Below are 21,310 nucleotides of genomic sequence, written 5' to 3' on the forward strand. Positions count from 1 at the left end.
ACAGTTATTAATTGAAGGGCTGTCTTTGCCTGCCATTGCATGAATTTGTATATTGTGAGGCAAGTACAATGATACACTATGCCCAGGGAATCGAGAAAATTTTCCCGACCGAAACGGGAATCGAACCCGCTGTCTCCGGATTGGCGATCCATAGCCTTAACCACTAGGCTAACTGGAGACCCCGGAATCCCTTGAGGAATTTGAAAAGGATTCCCTGGAGGAATTCCTAAAGAAATCCCTAGAGGAATTCTTGGAGAAATTTTCAGGAGGAATCTCTGGATGAATTGCTGAGGTATTTCTGCAAGAATTCCAGGAGGAATCCTTGAACCAATTTTTGGAGGAATCTCTGGAAGACTACTTGGAGGAATTCCTGAATAAATTCTCGGAGGAATTCCTGGAGTAATCCCTGAAAAAAACATCATGGAGGATTTCTTGAAGGAATTCCTTAAACAGTTTCTAAAGATATGCTTGGAGGAATTCCTGGAGTAATTCTTGGAGGAATTTTGGGAGGAACTCCTGGAGGACTCCCTGGAGAAATTTAAGGATGAAATCCTGGAGAAATGCCTAGAGAAGTCCTTTGTGGAATTTCTGGGGGAACTCCTAGAGAAACTCTTGGAGGAACTTCTAGAAGAATGCCTGTAGGAATATCTAGAGGGATGTGTACATGAAAGGGGCTGTCCATAAACCACGTGGTCATGGGGGGGGGGTTCGGCCAATGACCATTTTGTATGGAAGAGAAAAAAAATTTGTATGGACTGATGACCACGCAGGGGGGGGGGGTTTGAGAAGTCCCTAAAAATGACCACGTGGTTTATGGACAGCCCCAAATTCCGGAGGAATCTCTGGAGGCCATCTTGGAGATCTAGATTCTTGGGAGGGTTTCTGGATAAATTGTAATTGCTGTAGGAATTCCTGGAAGAATTCCTTGATCAATTCCTGGAGGGATTTCTGAAGGATTCCCTGGGGTAGTTCCTCGATGAAATCTCGAAAAAATTCGTGGAGGAGTCACTGGAGGAATTCCTGGAATATGTCCAGGTGGAATGCATGGAGGCAAGCCTAGAGAAACCCCTAGAGAAATCCATGTAGAAATCACTGGAGGAACTTCTGGAGAAATGCCCGAAGGGGTTCCTAGTGGAATCTGTAGAGAAATTCCTGGAGGAATCCCTGCATTGAATCTCGGAGGGATCCATAGAGTAATTCTTGGTGAAATCCCTGAAGGAATTCCTGTAAGAATCCCTGGAGGAATTCCAAGAGGAATCTTTGGAGAAATGCCTGGAAGAATTTCTTTAGGATTACCTTACTGGACTAAAGAAATTCTTTGAGGAACCCCTGAAGATGTTCTTGGAGGAATCTCGAAAACTTCTGGAGGAAACATCATTGCAATTCCTGGAGAAATTTCTAGATAAATCCCTGCAAGAATTCCCAGAGGAATTCCTGGAAGAATCCTTAAATTTGCGCAGGAATTCCTAGAATTATTATTTTCGGAATCCCAGGAAGAATGTCTGGAGGAATTACAGGAAGAATTCATGAGTGAATCCCAAGAGAAGTTTCTGTGCGGCTTCGTGGTCGTGGGGATAGTGTCATCAAGCATTTAGTCGCATCGTGCCGAGGAGCGTGGGTTCGATTCCCGCCGCAGCTGTCAAAAAAAGTTTTCGGCTGTGCCACTGGGCGTTGCATGCTCATCCGTTGTCTAGTGTCGTGCTTCCTTCAAAGAGCGAATAGCTCACTGGAAGCATTATCCCTCGAGCGATCGCACTGTTGTATTTTGTACAACACGATGAAAAAATCTCGCTTTTTGTACTCAACATTAGCGTGGTGCTGACGCAGGTAGTCAACCACGCGAGTTACGGAAGGTTAAACGTGTTCGTGTTAAAAAAAAATAATTCACACGAGGAGGAACTGAAGAAATCACAGAAAAAATTCTTGGGAGATATCCTGAAGGAATCCTAAGAAGAGTTCGCGAAGGACCTCCTGTAGGCATAGCAGTTCCTTAAGGAATCCCTGGAGAAATTGCTGAAGAAACCGCAGGAGGTAGCAATCCGAAGATGATTTTCTAAGCGAAACCCGAAACAGTTCCTGGAATAGGGTGGGGCGGGGCAAGATGGGTCGCATAAGGATGGATCACCATAACTTCGTAAATACAAATCGGATTGGTTTGCATTCGTCCGCTACTCTTTAATACACTAGTTAGCTATGCTAAAAGTCGATAAAAAGTTCATTAAATAAAAAATATGATGTTAAACAAGCAGTTTTAAAAAGTGATCGATTTTGTGCCGTGAAAAAAGTGCGGGGCAAGATGGGTCACCTTTTAAGTAATTAACATTTTCTCAACGAAAAACGTCAAAATATAAGATTTGTTCCGCATTCAAATATGCTCCATATCCATACTGAGTAAACAAGAGCTACTAGTAAACATTTTATAAATTTATTTGGAATATAAAACATTTTACGATTTGAGTGGTCCTGAGGCGACTTGAAAATCGATGTTTTTACTCAAAAATTATCATAATTTTATGTTATAATTTCGAGCGTTTATTCCGCTTGATTGAAGTCATTTATGAGATAGTCTTGTAATAAAAAATAAATAACTTTTGAATGCTACAAAAATACGTTCAAAATTGAAGGTGACCCATCTTGCCCGCGGCCGTTTATATGGAGAATATATGGAATGTATCGCATAAGAAAAATGGCAAAAAACCATTTTATTTTGTATTTCCAATGAGAGTGAATAATTTTTCAATCAATGCCCCAAACTTTTGTATATTCATGCTGGTCATCTAACAAAATTATTAACATAATCAAAACATGAGTAATACGCCCGAAAATGGCACTGACCCATCTTGCCCCGCGACCCATCTTGCCCCGCCCCACCCTAAGTCCTGGATTAATTCCTGTGGGGTTCTGAAAAAAAATCCAAGAAGAGTTCCTAGGGAAATCCTTGGAAGAATTTTTTAAAATAATCCCTAAAGTGGTTCCTGAAAAATAACCAAGCTTGTCATTAGGTATAACATTTTATGATAAGATTCAAGTGATACTCTTGGAGTACTTGGCGAAATTTCTTGTGGTTTTTGTGGAAATCACATGGGAAACCAAGTTTGATAATTGTGGATGAAATCCTAAAGATTTTTTTTTTCTGGAAGTCTTAATTATTGATAATCTTGAGATTGCTCGAATTAAAGAAAAATCTAACAGCCAGGGGGGTTGCAAGCCCTTGGTCCTCGACACATTAAAATGACTAATTCAAGACCAACAATTAAAAAGGCCGCATCAACATTGCGTAAACAAGCACGTTTCTGTCGACTTAGGGCCTTCTGGAATTCACGCACGCATCTCACCACCATTAATAGAAAGCCTTATGTTTGCGCTTTCTGTTAGTAGTGGTGTGGTGTGTGACTGAAGTTCAAAAGCTCGACAGAAACATGTTTGTTTACAAAATGTTGATGTGGCCTTTTCAATTGCTGTTCTTGAATTAAAAATTCGAGGGTTAAACTTCACCACCACCACGCTACTGTATCTACCACAAGGAAATTTCTTTTGTTCTACATCAACTAACACATACATACAATAAACAATCAATTTTACATCATACCATCTAGAGATGCGTGTTTATTCATTTGCTTTTCAAATGAGTTTTAAATTGGAAACGATATTTTTTGCAATGTACGTTTTTTATTAGATAATTCTAAAAGTGTTATCACTCAAATTGTGTTATCTTACGGCAAAACATGGATTTGTGTGTCCATAATTATTGGGTTTTTTGCTCTTTTCATCAGCTTCCTTTCACTCAGTTAAGAATTCGGTATCGGAGCTGTTTGTGTTTGTATTCAGGTATAAATAAAATTTCTTTACAGAGAAAAAAATTCACTTTTGATTCTAAATTTTACGGACAGGGCACGACAAAGGAGGAACACGAATTAGGTAAGCGAGAAGAAGGAAGAGACGGGGAAACAAATCTAAACCTACAATAGCGCAATACACATACATAATAGTAATTATACAACTAAAATCGTAAGTTAAGAATAGACGTGGTTTTTTGTATCCAATTAATTTACTTGGACGATCCGGAACCGCTGGGGTAGCTCGGTGTGGGTTGACCGGGTACTGAGAACGTCGGCCGGAAGTTGGCAAAGTTGGCGGCTGCAGCTGCTGCCGCTGCGAAACCCGGCAGACTGGTTCCTTGGAAACCGGCCGGGAATTGCGCCAGAGGTGCTGTTGGAAAAAAATTAGATTAGTGCTATGAGTCAACTTACGTTAAAAATTAACAACTTACGATTTGGCTGCACGGTGTTTCCGGTGGCCGCCAGGCGGGACAGAATGGACCGTTCGGACATCTGCAACCGTTGGGCAACGGGTGGAATGCGAGCCAGGGTGGCCGGCAGACGCGAAACATCGCTCTTCATGTCTGACAGGAGTTCCTCCAGTTGGTTCAGCACCTTGTGGAGGACGGCATTGGCCGGTTTGTTGCCGGCCAGAGATTCCTTGCTCAGATGCTGATGGGACTCAGCAAGGCATTCAACTTCGGCGAAGCGAGCGTTCAGTGCCATGGCCGGATGGCTGGCATCCTGAGAAAGGTTCAGCACGGCAGCCCGTCGTAGTTGCTCTTCGATGACCAGAGACTGTTCCAGAAGCTTGAACCGCCGGGCAAGGAACTTGTTCTTGATTTCCAGGAAGTTGCCCTTACCGACATCCATTTTGAACGGTTCGTTGATAATGGCGAACCGAATGTCGTTCTGGATGTCCTGCCAGCGACCGTATCCGTGGGTGACGATACCAGCCAGTAGCCAGTAATCGTGACGGCGATGCCAGATTTCATATTCTCGTCCGGGGACGGCTGCTTTCTCCTCGTTGATCCAAAGAGTGTGCAGTTCGGTGAAACCTCCATCGGCGATGTTGAACATAAATTGTCGCTTATGAACTTCAATTGGTTCCGGCTTAGCGGCTGGTTTCTTGACATCTTCGTCATCATCTTTGACAATCACCACATCGTCGTCATCGTCATCGATCGCAATCGGTTTGTCCTCTTCCTTCTTATCCGATGTGATTTTAACTTCATCATCGTCATCTTCTTCCTTCTTGGCTTCCGTCGGAGCGGGAGTTGAACTCTTGGTTTCCTCTTCCTTAGGTTTGTCGGATTTGGCTGGTTCCTTGGTATCCTCCGACTTAACATCGGTATCTTCCGATTTCTTCTCCTCCGAAGCTTCGTCGTCTTTTTTCACATCCGGCTCAGCTTTAGTCTCCGCAGATTCAGACTTTTCCTCGGTCTTCTCCTCCTTCTTGTCCTCTTCCGATTTCTCCTCTGACTCTTCTTTCTTCACATCTTCCTTCTTCTCTTCGGGCGTGTCCTTCTTGATCTTGTCTTCTGCCGAAGTGCTGGTATCATCCTCCTTATCTGCGGCTGTCGGTGCAGGACTAGGCGCTGCGCTGGTTGCTGGAGTAGCACTCGTGCTGGTGGTGGCCGATTTAGGAGTTTCACTAGCATCTCCAGACGCTGACTTGATTGGTTCACAAGGCCTCTTGATCAGCTCTGGCATGCTGTAGTATCCATTGATGTGCTCAAACTCCTGAACCTTTTTTCGGATCAGCGACATGACACCAATACGGGTCAGAACGTGCTGTCGGCTGAGACCTTCCCGAGGAACGCCATCGGCAAAGGTTTCCGCGTTATCCGCTCCTGGTTCACAGAGATGTCTCATGAACAGCGATACGTATGCTTTAAAGTTGCGCTCAGATTTACCACGTAAATCCCTAACTAACCACTGCGAGTTGAAGGCGTCCTGAGGAGGCATTCCGTAACGCATAATCGCATTCAGGAAACTCTTCCGCTGGCGAGCATTGAAGCCCAGGACTTCAATGTTACCGCCAACTCGAGCCAGCAACGGTGGAAGAGGACGGTTATCTCTCTCGGACTGATTCCTCTCGATTCTCCTCTTGCTGCGACGGTTCAAATCTCCATCTTCGTCATCCTCATCGCCCTGATCATCCGAATTGCCGGAATAATCCGAATTGTAGTCGGACACATTCTCCTGCCAAGTGGAATCCTCCTTGACCGGGTCGGCTTGAACCACTCCACCATCCGTGTAGTTGACCTGCTTACGGACACGTTTGCCTTTTCCAAGAGTCCGCGACAGATCTTCTTGGTGTTGTTCGTAATGGTGTCGCAGCAGCTTCACCCAATAAGCCGGATCCGAATTTTCCGCGTCCTGCTTGATGATCTCCGTGTCAACTTCCTCCTCGACATCTTCCTTTGTCGAATACGAGGCCACCTTGAACGACGACAGATACTCGTTGGCCCAGTTCTCCTTCTCTTCCACGCCTTTGTTGGAACGATCCAGCAGCTCGGCAACAGCTTTGTCATCGTAATGGATAGCTTCTTCGTCTTTACCATCCTCTTTGAAGAGTTCCTCTGTACCGAATCGAAGAATGTCGTCCAACTCCTGCTTGGTGAAGTTAGCACCCTTTCCGCCCATTCCTGGTCGTACGACCAAATGGGTCAACATCATTTTCCTCTTGGCCACCTGTGTGACTCGTTCTTCAACCGAGTTCCTCGTTACAAACCGATAAATCATGACTTTATTTGCCTGCCCAATACGATGGGCACGAGAGAAAGCCTGAATATCGTTGTGAGGATTCCAATCCGAATCGTAGATGATAACGGTATCTGCGGTGGCCAAGTTGATACCCAAACCACCGGCCTTGGTCGAAAGAAGGAAACAGAACTGTTGAGCTCCCGGGGCATTGAACCTATCGATGGCTTCCTGTCTCAGCGTTCCAGTGATGCCACCATCTATACGCTCGTATTTGTAGCCGAATCCTTCCAAGAAGTCCTCCAAGATGTCCAACATCTTTGTCATCTGCGAGAAGATCAGCACACGATGTCCCTGCTCCTTCAACTGCTTGAGCATCTTTTCCAGCAGAACTAGCTTACCGGCCGCTTTCGTCAGCGATTGGATTTCATAAGTTCCACCCGGACCCAATGGTGCTTCTTCCACCGCCGCTTGGAACAGATACGGATGGTTACAGCACTTCTTCAGGTCCATCATGATGTTGATCAACGAACAGGCTCCGCCACCTCCCCTCGGATTCAGGGCCTCGAAGTTACGCGTCAGGATGTACTTGTAGTACTTCTTCTGCATCTGGGACAGCTCGACACGGACGATGAACTCGGACTTGGTCGGCATGTTCTTCAGTACGTCAGCCTTGAGACGACGCAGCATGTGCGGTCCCAACATCTCGTGCAATTTTTTGACCTAGAAGGAAGAGTGCGCTATAATCCTGGATTTTTTGATACAGGAGTAATGCTAGAAAACTAAAAATTCCCTGATTATCAGTTAGGGGGCCTTGGCCGCATTTCATTAGGAATAGTCAAGCTCAAAACCCCAAGCTCCTAACATACATAAAAGGTCTTACAGAAATTCAATTGGAAATGTTTAAGTATTGTAAAAATTCTTGAAAAAATCCCAGGGGATATTCATCTTCAGTTTATTTGAACTTCTTATCCTATAGAATTTATTTCTATAGGATTCAATAAAAGAATAAAAAATGAGACTTTGTGATTCACGGACAACTTGACATCCGCATGAATTCGAGTGTTGAATCCCAAAACCAGCACTACTTTTAAGTACAACATCTACCATAGCGATGGTAATAAGCTAACTGGAGTCGGTTTCCATTTTATAATGATCGAGAATCAGATGAATAAAGTGTGTTAGGAGCACAACAAGCAACAACTGAGTAATATCCTTATGGCAGGAGCTTCAGATTTTTGTGTTTAACTATTTCCAATATGAACGGGACTTCATAGATACCAAACCACAGCAAATACGCATTATTGTTCCATAGTGTAACGGTTAGCACTCTGTCAGCCCTTTCCATTGTCTCCCATCCATATATCATCACACTTACCTGATCTTCCTTGTTGATGTCGGCAAATTCGGCCTGGAACGTGGTCAAATCGTTGAACTTGTTCTTGTTCAGGAAATTCAACAAGTGGAACAATTCCTCCAGGTTGTTCTGCAGCGGCGTACCGGTCAACAGCAGCTTGTAGTTGATGCTGTAGTTCGAAAGCGTCTTGAAGAACTTGCTCTGGTTCGACTTCAATCGATGGGCTTCGTCCACCACCAGGGCGGCCCATTCGATCGATCCGAGGCAGGCGGCGTCAAAGGAAACCATTTCGTAGCTGGTCAGAAGGACGTTGAACTTCAATGTGCTGGCGCGGATCTTGGAGGCACGTCCTCCTCGAACGGCATTCTCCTCGAAGGACAATTCGTGCTCGCGGATGATTGCTCGCGAGTCCTTGTCTCCGACGTAGGTGATGCAGTATAGATCCGGAGCCCACGTCTCGAACTCACGTTCCCAATTGATGATGGTGGAGAGTGGGACCGCAACCAAGAAGGGTCCACGGCAATGTCCTTCCTTGTACAGCGAATACAGGAAAGTTGCCGTTTGGATGGTCTTTCCAAGACCCATCTCATCTGCCAGGATGGTATCGGTATCGTTGGCCCAAGAGTAACGTAACCAGTTGATACCTTCCAGCTGATAAGGGTGCAGTCTCATTCCGGTTTCATCCAAATATGGAGGCTGGACTTCGAACTTTCGCTTCAGGTCTGTCGTAGGTTTATCCGGAGGAGGTGTGTACCGTTTGGAGATTCGGTCGTCGTCCTCCAATTCCTTGGCCCTAGACTTCCGGCCCTTCTTTTTGTTCTTTTTGCTACTGCTGCTGTTGCCCATTTCATTGTTGCAGTTATTCCGGAGATCCATATAGTATTCAACCGCACTCTTCAGGCCCGGAATTTCGTCATCATCCTCCTCCCAGGTGCACTGGTCGTACTGGAGATCACGCCATTTGACAAAGTACAACGTGCGGCCATCACGCATAGTTCGGTGATTGATCACCCGGTGCACCATCAACCATTCCGGCTTGACTCCGTATTTGTAATATTTCTCTTCCAGTTCCGCCTCGTCCAGATCACCTTCCCGCATCTTCAAAAGACGCTTATAACGGCCATCCTCCTCGTCCAACATCTCTTCCAGCTTGGGAGGCTCTTCCATGTCGTACTTGCGAATATAGAATCGGTACATCAACGGGTGATAAACGTCCAGCTGAAGTTCCGTGATCCAATCGCAGTGCCAGTACGACATATCTGCGAATTTCACGAAATACTCCCGTCGGCGAGTCGGAGTTGCCTTCGAAGTAGACGGTTCATTTGGATCGATCGGTTTATCGGTCCACCTCCAGGTGAGAATCTTGGCCACCTTGTACGCAATCGGTGGACAGCTGCACCGAGGGCACCTCCAATCCCCGTCGGGAATGTCGTCCAGCGGTGGTGTCAAACACCACGTATGATAAGCCGATGGACAACTATCGCAGCAAAGCATCTCTCCACCGTCCTTGCACACCCGACAGAACTCCTGATGCTCGTCGTCATCCTCATCATCGGGACCTTCCGCTTCGCAAGTCGGGCAAGACCACTTGCCTTCCGGAGTGTCTTCCAGTTCCGGATCCAAACAGACCAGATGGTACGCTTTGGGGCAAGTGTCGCACAGGATGATTTCGCCTCCCTGCTGGCAGACCTCGCAATAATCCTGATGTTCAAACTCACCGTCTTCTGGACGGTTCTTCTTGGATCGACCCTTTTTCTTGGATTTGTTGCCTGAAAAACGAAAAATTTCATCAGAATTATAGATTAATTGTAATCTTCAGTAGTATACAAAGTTCTTACCGATCTTGGTTTTGGCCTTCTTGCGGACCGCAGGTTCGCCGCTCTCCGCTTGTGCAGCCGCATCCGCTTCTGCCTTCTCCTTCTCCTTGTCGGCTTTATCCTCCGATTGTTGCAGCATCTTTTCGAACTCGGCATCCGAATCCCGCTCCGATCCATTGCTGGCATCTTGATCTTCATCGGAGCTAACGTTCTTCTTGCGTCCGAACTTGATCTTCAGTGTCGGTACCTTCGGTTTCTTGCCCTTCTTGGCGCTGGAAGAACCCTTCTTGCTCTTCTTCTTGCTTCGCTCTCGTTCCAGCTCTTCCTCATCGTCATCATCATCGTCGTAGACCATATCGTCGTCTCTCTTTTCGGTCTTTGTCCTCGAACGACTGGACTTGGGCACGTACTCCGGAGATGGCGGAGGTTCATCCTCTTCCCGTTCTTCTGTTTCTTCGGCTTGAAGATTGGGATTCTCTTCGGTAAACTCTCGCCACTTGGCCGCCACCAGCATCATGAGCTTGGACATCGGAACCTTGGGGTTCTCCTTCTGCAGGATTGGCCGGACGTGCTGATGGAAGTTCTTGTAGGTGACCAAGTTGTCGTAGTCTTCATCGGTATATTCGATCTTGACATCGATCAGATCGAACGTACTGCAAACCTCCTCGATCGACGGCATGTTGTAATCCGCTCCGCCTTTCTTCTCCTCCTTTTTATCCTCCTTGCCTTTCTTTTTCTCCCGCGAGCTACGTTTCGGTCTTTCGTAGTCCGAATCCGCCGCCGCCCCTCCATCGTCACTCTGCTTCACGTCGCTCTCGTCCCCGCTATCGTTCTTCTTTCGCTTCTTCTTCTTGCGACCTCGCTTCTCCTCGCTGCGAGCCTTCCGCTTTTTGCCCTTCTTGCTTTTCTTGCTGCGGTTGTCCTCCGGTTCGTAGTCGTCGTCATCGTCCTGGGCCTGCGCTAGACTCTTGAGCGTTTCGTCCTCGGAGTTTTCCTCCGCAGCCAGAGAGGTGTCACCCGTCTCATCCACGCCGGCTTCCTCCTCTGCAATGGTAGAAGGAAATGTACAAGGTTAATTTTCAAGGAGTTCATGAATCAGAATTTCTTTCATTTAGGATTTCTGTAACGGTTTTTTTCGTTTTGAGAACAGTGTAGTTTGGTGGCCTAAGGTCCCCTATTCACCGTGGTGGGGCTGCCACGGGAGCTGGACATTTGACATGTAATTTGGCATAAGGAAAGGACGTTTGGCATATGATCACTTGGTAGGTATGAAGTTATTTGGCATAACGGTCATTTAGCATAGTCGAACTCCACCCTTTTTCGTTATGCCAAGTGTCCATTATGCCAAATGACATAAATCACTTTCAGTACTTTTGACTCGTGATTGGTGGCGTTGCTGCTGATGAGACTGCTATAGTTCACCACTAGCCGACGATCATGGAATTGGATGCCAACCTGACCTCAGATGCGATGAAAACCAAGATTTTGTTTTAATTCAATTCATTTATGTTTTAGGCCGAAACGCCCGAAAGCTTAACGAGGCCGATAATACAAGCCAAGATCTTGTAATATGTGAAGTTCGAAAGAGGGCCTGGTGGTAACGATGGATCGTTGAACACGCGGAACGTAAATCCGAGCAAGTTGAGGACGCAGGTGAAAAAGAAGCCTGAGAACACGTGCTTCAATTGCGGAAAGGCCGGTCATTTCGTAGCCAAGTGTCCGGAGAAGTTTTCAAGTAGAGCGAAGTGCAGCATTTTTGCGATTGCCGATGTTCAAGCTGGAGCATGGTATATTTTGACTCGGGTGCGACGTGTTATATGGCCAGGTCGAATAACAAGTTCACTGAAGAAACTCAGATGCAACATGCTGTTTTGACCGCGAATAACGGAAGCATGAAGGCGTCGGCAAAATAGACGATTTAAATGCAGATTCCAGAGGGTACGATTAATATCCATGGTGTTCTGAAGATACCGGGTTTGGCAACTAACCTGTTGTCCGTAAGTGCGATCTGTAAACCATTCCCGGAAATGGATTCCACGGCACCGGACCTGCTTAGTGCATTCCGATAAATGAGGATCACTTGAAGTTTCTTCCGTCGGCGGCAGCTGATATTTAACTTGTTTGTGGATGACACTAGCAACAAAGTGGTTATATACAGGGTGTTAGGTTCATGAGTGCAAACTTTTTAAAGGGTGATTAGAGGACTATAAATGGTGATAAAAATTGTTCTACGCATATGGTCAAAACTCAACCGTAACGTAGTTATTGAACTTCTCATGTTTTGGATTATTATTGCCTTAATTGACTATAACTTGAAAATGTTCAAACATTTTTTCGCAGTTTTTTTTTACCCTTATTCGAAAGATTATTTAATTTTCTAATGGCATCTTTGAATCGATTGGTTTAGTTATATAACTAAGTTTTCTAGAGCAAAATAGCTCAAAATAACGTGTTTTAATTTGTTTTTGTCAATTATCTTTGAAACATGCGTAATAAATTAGAATTCTTTCTTTAGCAAAGCAAATTGCAAGAAAACGATAAGAGATAGAAGTTTGATATCAAAGAATGAATTGTAGAGTGAAACAGGGGCCACAACTTTGTCTAAGGAAGAATTTTAAATTATTACACATTTTTTACAGATAATTGACGAAAACAAATTAAAACACTACTTTTGAGCTATTTGCTCTAGAAAACTTAGTTATTTAACTAAACCAATCGATTCAAAGATGCCATTTGATAGAAAATTCAATAAATCTTTCGAATAAGGGTAAAAAACTGTTATAACTTTGACCATTTTCAAGTTAAAGCCAGTTAAGGCAATAAGAGTCAAAAACATGGGAAGTTTAATAACTACGTAACGGATGAGATTTGGCCATATGCGTAGAACTTTTTTTTCATTTATGGTCCTCTATCACCTTTTAAAAAGTTTGCACTCAGGAACCTAACACCCTGTATTTCCTGAAGGCAAAAAGAGAGGCATTGGCGGCATTTAAATTATTTGAAGCGAAGGCGGAACAACAACACAGGTTAAAAATTCTTCACAAATTTCTCAGGACGGACAACGGACAGGAATACGTTTCCAACGAATTCCGGATAGCGCCGGAGAATGATGGCATTTGTAATCTAAAGACCTGCCCACCAGTGATGGAATTACTCTCCTCATGAAGCAATTCGCGAGTGTAAAGCCAACACAAGGCTTACTCACGACTCCGTGAGTAAACAGTGTGTGAGTTTGTTCGCACCCGCCTGCTTCGTGAGTAAGAAGCAAAACAAAAACAGAAACACTCATGAGCTTTTATTCGTGAAGAACTAGTGGAGGTGCGGGAAGTGCATTTTGTTGTGGTTATAATAGCAAATCCAGTGATTATCCAACATAAACTAATGCTTTATGCTTCATTGTTCCTGAAAAGCAGCACTGTCAGTCGTTAAAATGCGTTTTTCGTCAAAATGCACAAAAACTCACGGAGCTTCGCGAATCACATGCGAGTGCTTGCCAGCTTCGTTTACTCACGAATAAAGAAGTGCGAGTATTCTCGGGCCCCTGTTGTTCACGAGTAAAGTTTGTTTTGGTTAGTGTCTGCTCAGCTGCAATCTTCATCATTTTCCATCCCTGGAATGGCATGGCTGAAAGGATGAACCGGACCTTGGTGGAGAAGGCAAGGTGTTTGCTGAATGATGCGCACATGCAGAAAGTATTCTGGACAGAGGCGATATCAACGGCAGCATACTTGGTGAACCGGTCTCCAACAAGAGCCGTTGGAAACAATACTTCCGAAGAAATCTGGACTGGAAAAAGACCTGATTTGCGGCACCTGAAAATATTTGGTGCGAGTGTTGCGATTCACATACAACAAAAGGAACGTTTGTGTCGGGTACTGTGAAAACACCAAAAGGTATCGAGTGTACTGTCCACAGATCAAAAAGTTCAAGATCAGCCGCGACGTAATAGCGATTAACGAGGACAAACAATGTTTAAGTTCAGAATGTGTTCAGGACGTCGTTCCGGTGCAAGCAATTCACGAAACTTGTCGTTGAAAAAATCGTGATGTCTGATGAAAATCCTGTTCCAAATGTTATCGAAGACGATGATGTAGCTTCTGGAAACGATACGTTAGAGACGTGCATTTAAGATTTTGAAGATGCCTGTACCGATGCTGCGCTCCGCAACAAGTTGAAATGAGTCAACAAGGGTTGAGACATAGTGATAGGGAGCGCACTTGACCAGGCAAATATGATGATTTTATTACTCATGGTTCTTTCACTGGTGATGTAATTCCCTCCCAGCGACTTGCTCCGCCAGCTATACTTGTGGAAGACGTTTCACAGAGCTACGACGAGGTCATGCAGCGAGAAATGGCGTCGATGAGCGAAAATCAAACGTTGACGATAATACCCGGAAGGGGGGCCGGGTCACAACGTCCGAGGCCATACAGTCCCGGACATTAAGTCGTGTTTTTTTGCCAAAAGTTTGGATGCGTCATAATATCCTATGTGCCTTCTTTCCTTGGACCTTGTGGCGTATCTTCAAGTTCGGACGTTATGCCCCGGAAAAATGCGCCATAAAGTCCTGGGACTTTATGGCCTCGGACGTTATGATACTGCGCCCCCGGAAGGACGCAAGGCTATCCGGAACAAATGGATTTTCGTAATCAATCGAGCACCTGATGGACGTTTGGAACGATACAAGCCACGGCTAGTTGTTAAGAGATGTTTCCAAAAGCCCGGAATCGATTACGAAGAAGTGTATGCACCTGTAGTTCGGTTTTTGATGGCGGTGGCGACGAAACTCGTGGTTCGTGGGGCAATACCAGGCTGGATTCATGGGTGAACGCGCTACAACGGATCAGATGTTCGCCATCCGTCAGGTGTTGCAGAAATGCCGCGAATACAACGTGCCCACACATCACTTGTTCATCGATTTCAAATCGGCGTATAATACAATCGATCGAGAACAGCTATGGCAGATTATGCACGAATACGGATTCCCGGATAAACTGATACGATTGATCAAGGCGACGATGGATCGAGTGATGTGTGTAGTTCGAGTATCAGGGACACTCTCGAGTCCCTTCGAATCTCGCAGAGGGTTACGGCAAGGTGATGGTCTTTCGTGCTTGCTGTTCAACATTGCGTTAGAAGGTGTAATAATGAGAGCGAGGATTAACACGAGTGGTACGATTTTCACGAAGTCCTTTCAGCTGCTTGGTTTCGCTGATAATATTGATATTATTGCTCGTAAATTTGAGACGATGGCGGAAACGTACATCCGACTAAAGAGTGAAGCCAGGCGAATCGGATTAGTCATTAATGTGTCGAGGACAAAGTACATGATGGCAAAGGGCTCCAGGGAGGGATCACCGCGCCCGCCACCCCGAATTTATATCGACGGTGATGAAATCGAGGCGGTTGAAGAATTCGTGTACTTGGGCTCACTGGTGACCACCGACAATGACACCAGCAGAGAAATTCAGAGGCGCATTGTGGCAGGAAATCGTGCTTACTTTGGACTCCGCAAAACTCTACGATCGAATAAAGTTCGCCGTAACACGAAGTTAACTATCTGCATAACGCTGATTAGACCGGTCGTCCTCTATGGGCACGAAACATGGACCCTACGTGCAGAGGACCAACGCGCCCTTGGAGTTTTCGAACGGAAGGTGTTGCGTACCATCTACGACGGAGTGCAGATGGACGACGGGACTTGGAGCAGACGAATGAACCACGCGCTGCATCAGCTGCTGAGAGAACCAACCAGCCTGATTGGTAAGGTAAGGCGACGAAACTCGATTTGTAAGAGGGCCAGATGGACGGGGTTACCGCATTTCTGCAAGGCGAGCTGGGCAGCGAGAAAATTTGCATGGAACAACATGAGACGAATCAAGCCGTATGTGGAACGGCAAGCTGGATCAAGTGCTGCGACAGTTTGACCTGGAACGATCTAACCTCTCTGTACGGGATGCTGGATGGAGAGACGATGCTTTTCGTAGCAACGTGGACGACCTGCTGATTTTCACGAATGATAGTCGATTGAAGAAGCTTAAGAAATTCCTTATGCAAAACTTCAAGATAAGGAACTTGGGTCCGATCACTCATTGCCTTGGTATTCGGATCAACAGGAATCGACGTGAAGGTCAGCTTTATTTGGAACAGCAGGCGTATATTGAGGAGATTGTGCGACTCTTCGGAATGAAAAATGCGTACAGTATTGTGACCCTAGCGGATTCCGGAGTTAGGCTTGAAAAATCGATGGCACCCAAAACTGAAGAAGAAATGGAGATGAGAACTTACCCTACAAAAAAGCAGTTGGATGTTTATCCTTTGTGGCACAGACTCGACTCGATATTGTGTTTACATGGACCAACCTGAGGAATTGAGAGTTCCAAATGGCAAGATATTCCTGCTCAAGATATCGTTATACGGTCGGGTCCCAAACAATCAAGCCGTGTATGAAACGGCAAGCTGGAAAGCCATATTGTGAAGCAGTCAAGCGAATTTTCCAATACCTAAAAGGAACAGCGACGAAGAAGTTGGAGTATAGTAGGAATCCAACCGACGAGCTGAAAGGATATAGCGATGCTGATTGGGGAGCAGCAATAGCCTGGAACGAGCAACTGATAGTGGCCCTTTCTTCTTGGAGGAGTTTATGGCTCTTTCCCGAACCATTCAAGAAGCCATGTGATGGAGAAATCTTTGATAAGAATTCAGCAACGTTGGACCGGGTTCAGTTCTCTACGACAATTAGTCAGCAATAAGCCTATAGCTAACAACGCATCCTACAATTAACGGACCAAACATGTTAGCATACGTTATCATTTGGAAAGCGGCGTAGTCAAAATCAACCACATTCCAACCTTCAACTAACCGGCAGATGGATTCACCAGACCGATGACGAAGCAGAACCAGGAAAAGTTTTGTCGTTTTGGAGCAGAGCGCTACGTTGTTCGAATCTGGGATAAAATAATGAAAATAAGCTGAGCTTAGCTGAATGTTGACGTATCCACTGGAGCAGAGCCTGCTTCGCACCTTAGTGTTAGAATGTCTACAATTCAGGCCAAACATGTCTAAACTTTAGACTCTAAAGGTCCTATCTGCAGAATAGAGACTCTCTTTGGTTTCCCTCTCTTTCGTTAATATCTCAGCTGTTTATTTGTATTATGATTGTCTCCTTGCATTGAACGATGATCAAAACAATCGTCTCTTGATTTGTACTGCAAAAATAGTTAAAAAGTGTACTATTACATTGCAATAATGGGGTACGTTCGGTGTAGTACTAGATTTGTAGTGATGAGCTGAATTTTAGTATGGTGAGAAGGTCAATTCTCCGTTTCTGCAATGAAATGGTGCAAAATGCGTGGGTATTATGATTCCATGCCTAATTTGATGCTGTTTGAGCAAAACTTTGGATAACTATGTTGTTTATGTTGCATGAAATGGAGGAAACAATAACACTGTTGTCCAAAGTTTTGCTCAAACAGCATCAAATTAGGCAAGGAATCATAATACCCACGCTGCTTGCACCATTTCATTGCAGAAAAGGATAATTGGCCTTCTCACCATACTAAAATTCAACTCATTACTACAAATCTAGTACCTCACCGATCTGTCCTATTGAAAGAGAAAGTGAACAAAGAGAGCCTCTCAAATGCAGATAGGACCTATTGAAATGTTTGGCCTGAATTAGGATATTCACTAAAGCTATGTTCATTTAGAATCCGGAATGACAAAATCACGTATATCTTAGGGATGGAATAACAAACATAAAAGGTGAAGCCCTCAAAACAAAGGTTATTTATTGTACTTTCATGGAAAAATATCATTGAAATTATTTATTTTTATTTTTCATATATTTTCTCACTTTTTCAGTGTTGACCTCTCAAAAATCTGCACAACGGTGGTAAATTTTAGCAACAACCCCTTCCGCACGTTTGTTCAACAATCAGGTCATCTATGCAGTGTCCTGAGTGCCTTGACTAGTCTGACTAGGATTCCGAAGAAAAATTGCCAAACTTTTTTTTTATTGCGAAATGAGGGGCAGGCAATTCAGTGAATTGAGAAAACGCGAAATTTGAGTGTTTTTTTCGTTGATAAACACTACCCATCTGTGACGATACCACTGAACGTCTCCGGCTGTCATGGCAGCTCATCAAAATAGGTAAAACCTCTACATATCCCTTGTGTGCGTTTTTGAAAAGCAGCACGCGATTCTTGAGGCTGTCATCCTTGTATGAATTGGTTCTCATCATCTTGTTGCGAAAAAACCATGCCCAGAATTCGAACTTCTTGCCAAATTTGAATTTGAAGTCAAAGCAGATTTATCAATGAACCCAAGCTTTTTTCTTCCGAGGGCACTTCCTTATGCCATGGTTAACAACATCTGTGCACATAACACATAATGGTTTTGACGATATTAACATTTTTCGCGACTGTCGTACCTGACCACGCTAAATTTTCAACGTGTTTGGTGCAAGTTTTTTCTCCTCCTCTTGTCTTCAATCTGAAATAACTTTTCACTCGTTGCAAGAAAATCGATGAAATTTTCACCATTTAAAGAGGATTAGTGTATGATCAGAGTGCTGCAAAAGAATGATGATTATGTTCATTGAGAGCGCCACTAGAAAATGTGACATGATTCCGGATTCTAAGTGAACATAGCTTTAAACTAAGCAGATGAAATAACTGCGTAAGCCATGATTGTCTGATTATTAAAATATTTCATGAAATTGCGAATGAAATAATCAAAGAATGCATTGATGATCGCTACCTACGTTTAATCAGGATACTAATTAATGAGCTGTTTACGCGGTTAAGTAAATCCCCTATTAATAAACTGAGAGCTGTATTTGCCAATCGACAATTTCGAAGGTTTTTGTATTCCACTGTTTCGGGAATTGGCCCTTTCCTTCCTACGACTTTGAACGACTGTTTCTATGCCAAGAAAGCATTTCCGAAAAAAGTGCTCGAACAAAAGTTATTGCAAATTGGCCAAAATTGGAATTTATAAATCCTCAAACCTTACCAGTTTCTACAGACCAGGTTACAAATTAACTGATCACACGACTGCACTGTTTTACTATCTTTGAGATGCAACGATTGTTCGTTGAATAATGAGCATTTTGTTAAATAAAATAAACGCAATCAAATACTAAACAGGCAATAATAAATGCATACATCCAACATAAACATCAGCCCTTGCCCACCCCCACATAAAGAAACTCTACATTAATCATTGCGAAATCGAATCAATTTTCGCCGCGCACTAAATAAAACATGATCATTTTCCCGTAATTCGCCCTTCCGTTACACGTTAATGACTATGTACTTCAATGATTGCTTCCCATCTCGCAACCACCCCCTCGATCATCAACAATCGAACCAACCCAAACAAGAATAATCGCAATAAAAACACCGCACAAAAAAGAAACCCAATTTGGAAGTAGCGCTAGCGCTATGCAGCACGCTTCCGCAGCCCACGAACACACGCACGCACACAAGCGTGCAAACACACGACTCCGGAGCCCAACAGGACAAGCCAGTAACCCTAGCGCTGCGCCCCAGCGCACGGGTCGCCATCGTCGCGAAGATTTTCCTGCCCCGTGCAGCGCACAAACTTACCGGCAATAGATTCGTCAATTTCCTCGTCCGAAGCCATGGTTTCCGGGCTGGTTTTGGGCTCACTCGATGCACCGGAACTTGCGCTCACTTTTCGCACTGGTTTCGACCGTAACGGAACCGCTTTGACCGGCACAATTTGCAAACTTTTCGCGAACAACACGGATTTTACACCTCGGTCGGCCGCTTTTCAAGAGCTACGATCTTTCAATATGGCGCCCGCTTGCGGCTGTTCTGGATCGGTGACTCTCCCGCTCCCGGCTTGGGTGTGCAGTGTTGGCGGATGATTTTGCGCCGCAAGATTCGAATAACATCCATTCATTTTGTGGGTCAGACTTCAAAATTTTCTTCTCAATCGAATCAAAACATTTCAATAAAACTTTATGCTCAGAATTCAGATAAAAATTGCTTAATTTTACTGTTTTTCTTGGATTTTTCAGTTTATTTTGCAATTTAAAAAAAACGCTTGGAAAGCAGAAAAAATCGTATATTTACATACTACTAGCAGCACTGTTGAATGTTTTTGCCGCTTTTCTCTCACTTCCTGGATCGGGAGAGCCGGATGAGAGTGGGAGAGCGATCGTGGCGAGAGCGTTTAGAGCGATGGAAATGTCAAACAAAAATTTGACAGCTGCGCTGGTTCGCGTTCTGAAAGCACTCGAGGGGCTATCCGATGCGATATTTGCCAAGGTGTTTCAACATTAAGATTTGTGTTCAGCAAGGTATTTAGTGCTAGGTGGGTATTACTCATGCTGTTGTTCACACTAAGGGGAATGTCACTTTTTTTGCTACAAGATCGGAATAACCCTCGAGCGATCGCGCTGTTGTATTTTGTACAAAACATTGAAAAAATCTCGCTTTCTATACTCAGCATTAGCGTGGTGCTGACGCAGGTAGCCAACCGGACGAGTTACGGAAGGTTAATCAACCTGGCGAGTCGAAGAAGAGGCTGAAAATCAAAACAAACTGGCTAGGTGGCTAGTATAAAGGACAGATCTTCTCTAATAGAAAAGAAGCAGTCTGGCGAAGGGACACACTTGCTGGAAATTATTGTCGCGCTTATCTTTTATTAGAGTCCTGCGGCGGTCGTACGCTCGCAAGGCATACCGCCGCATGACAGTCGCAAGGCAAAACAAAAGAAAAAGTGTTCCCGCCAAAAACAAAAGCACGTGGGTTTCGCGAAGTGACAGATGTTTTTGAATGTATTTGTGACGAACGGCAAGAGTAGCTCAGTGGAATGAGTGTTCTTGCTGTCAAACCTCATATAGTGGAATTATATACTTTTAAATCTGGTGACGCTGTTATGATTAGTGACTGTCGCGCTGATATCAGAAGCCAGAGGCAGATAATCGCCATATTCTGATTTTTCTTGAGAGGCATAATAACACAATCCGTAATAGAAAGATATATACAAAAGGACGGCAATTGCAATATTATGTACAGCAGTCCACAAGAGTTTTTGAAGAGCTTTCCTCTCTACGGCCGGTGTTGTGGCTTTAAGAAAATCCGCTGCGGTCACGACATATATGGGTAACTCTCGCTGAGATCGGCCCACTATTTACACCTTGTATTCGAAAATGTAAGTGCCGATTTTCTGAAAGTCCTCGCCAAAAAAAAGTAAGGAAAATGCATTTGGTTACTCAACTCGATGGACCCTCCGTTAGTTAGAGCCCCAACAATTTTTGCAGACCCCTCAATTTTGGTCAAATGGTGGCTCATATAAACCGTTATAAAGTTTCTCCAAATACCACCTCAAAACGAATTGTTGTTGAAAAGAGGAAAGATAGAGCTACTATTTACAATAATAAAAAGTTGGGTCGGCCATATTGATTTTGGCCGCCATCTTGAATTTTTATACCAAAACATATGTTTGTATGGCAACCACCGATTTTCAAAATTTTTACATCAATTGAAAGCTGAGACATTTATACATAATATATCAAAAAAATAGAGATACGGCTGTTTGTTTTATTTTTTAGGAGCACTGTAACTGCTGCCTTGGC

General features: G+C 44.3%; 1 protein-coding gene across 1 annotated transcript; it reads right to left on the reverse strand.

Annotated features, from left to right (window-relative positions):
* Positions 1-3,572: 3,572 nt before the first annotated feature.
* On the reverse strand, positions 3,573-19,531 carry LOC109426376 (chromodomain-helicase-DNA-binding protein Mi-2 homolog). Its single transcript, XM_019701849.3, has 5 exons — positions 19,311-19,531; positions 9,720-10,742; positions 7,903-9,650; positions 4,271-7,247; positions 3,573-4,209 (listed from the first exon to the last, which is right to left on the reverse strand). The coding sequence occupies exons 1-5, from the start codon at positions 19,345-19,347 to the stop codon at positions 4,049-4,051; spliced, it is 5,946 nt and encodes a 1,981-aa protein (XP_019557394.3). The 5' UTR covers positions 19,348-19,531; the 3' UTR covers positions 3,573-4,048.
* Between the last annotated feature and the right edge of the window lie 1,779 nt (positions 19,532-21,310).

Source organism: Aedes albopictus, chromosome 3, assembly GCF_035046485.1.
Source record: "Aedes albopictus strain Foshan chromosome 3, AalbF5, whole genome shotgun sequence".
In the NCBI taxonomy this organism is placed as follows: domain Eukaryota; kingdom Metazoa; phylum Arthropoda; class Insecta; order Diptera; family Culicidae; genus Aedes; species Aedes albopictus.

Excerpts from the sequence above, each read along its gene's own strand:
- LOC109426376 (XM_019701849.3), bottom strand. The coding sequence starts at position 19,347 with ATGGCTTCGGACGAGGAAATTGACGAATCTATTGCCG. Across the intron at positions 10,743-19,310 it reads AATTGACGAATCTATTGCCG|AGGAGGAAGCCGGCGTGGAT; the intron begins GTAAGTTTGTGC and ends CTACCATTGCAG. Across the intron at positions 7,248-7,902 it reads ACATCAACAAGGAAGATCAG|GTCAAAAAATTGCACGAGAT; the intron begins GTAAGTGTGATG and ends TCTTCCTTCTAG.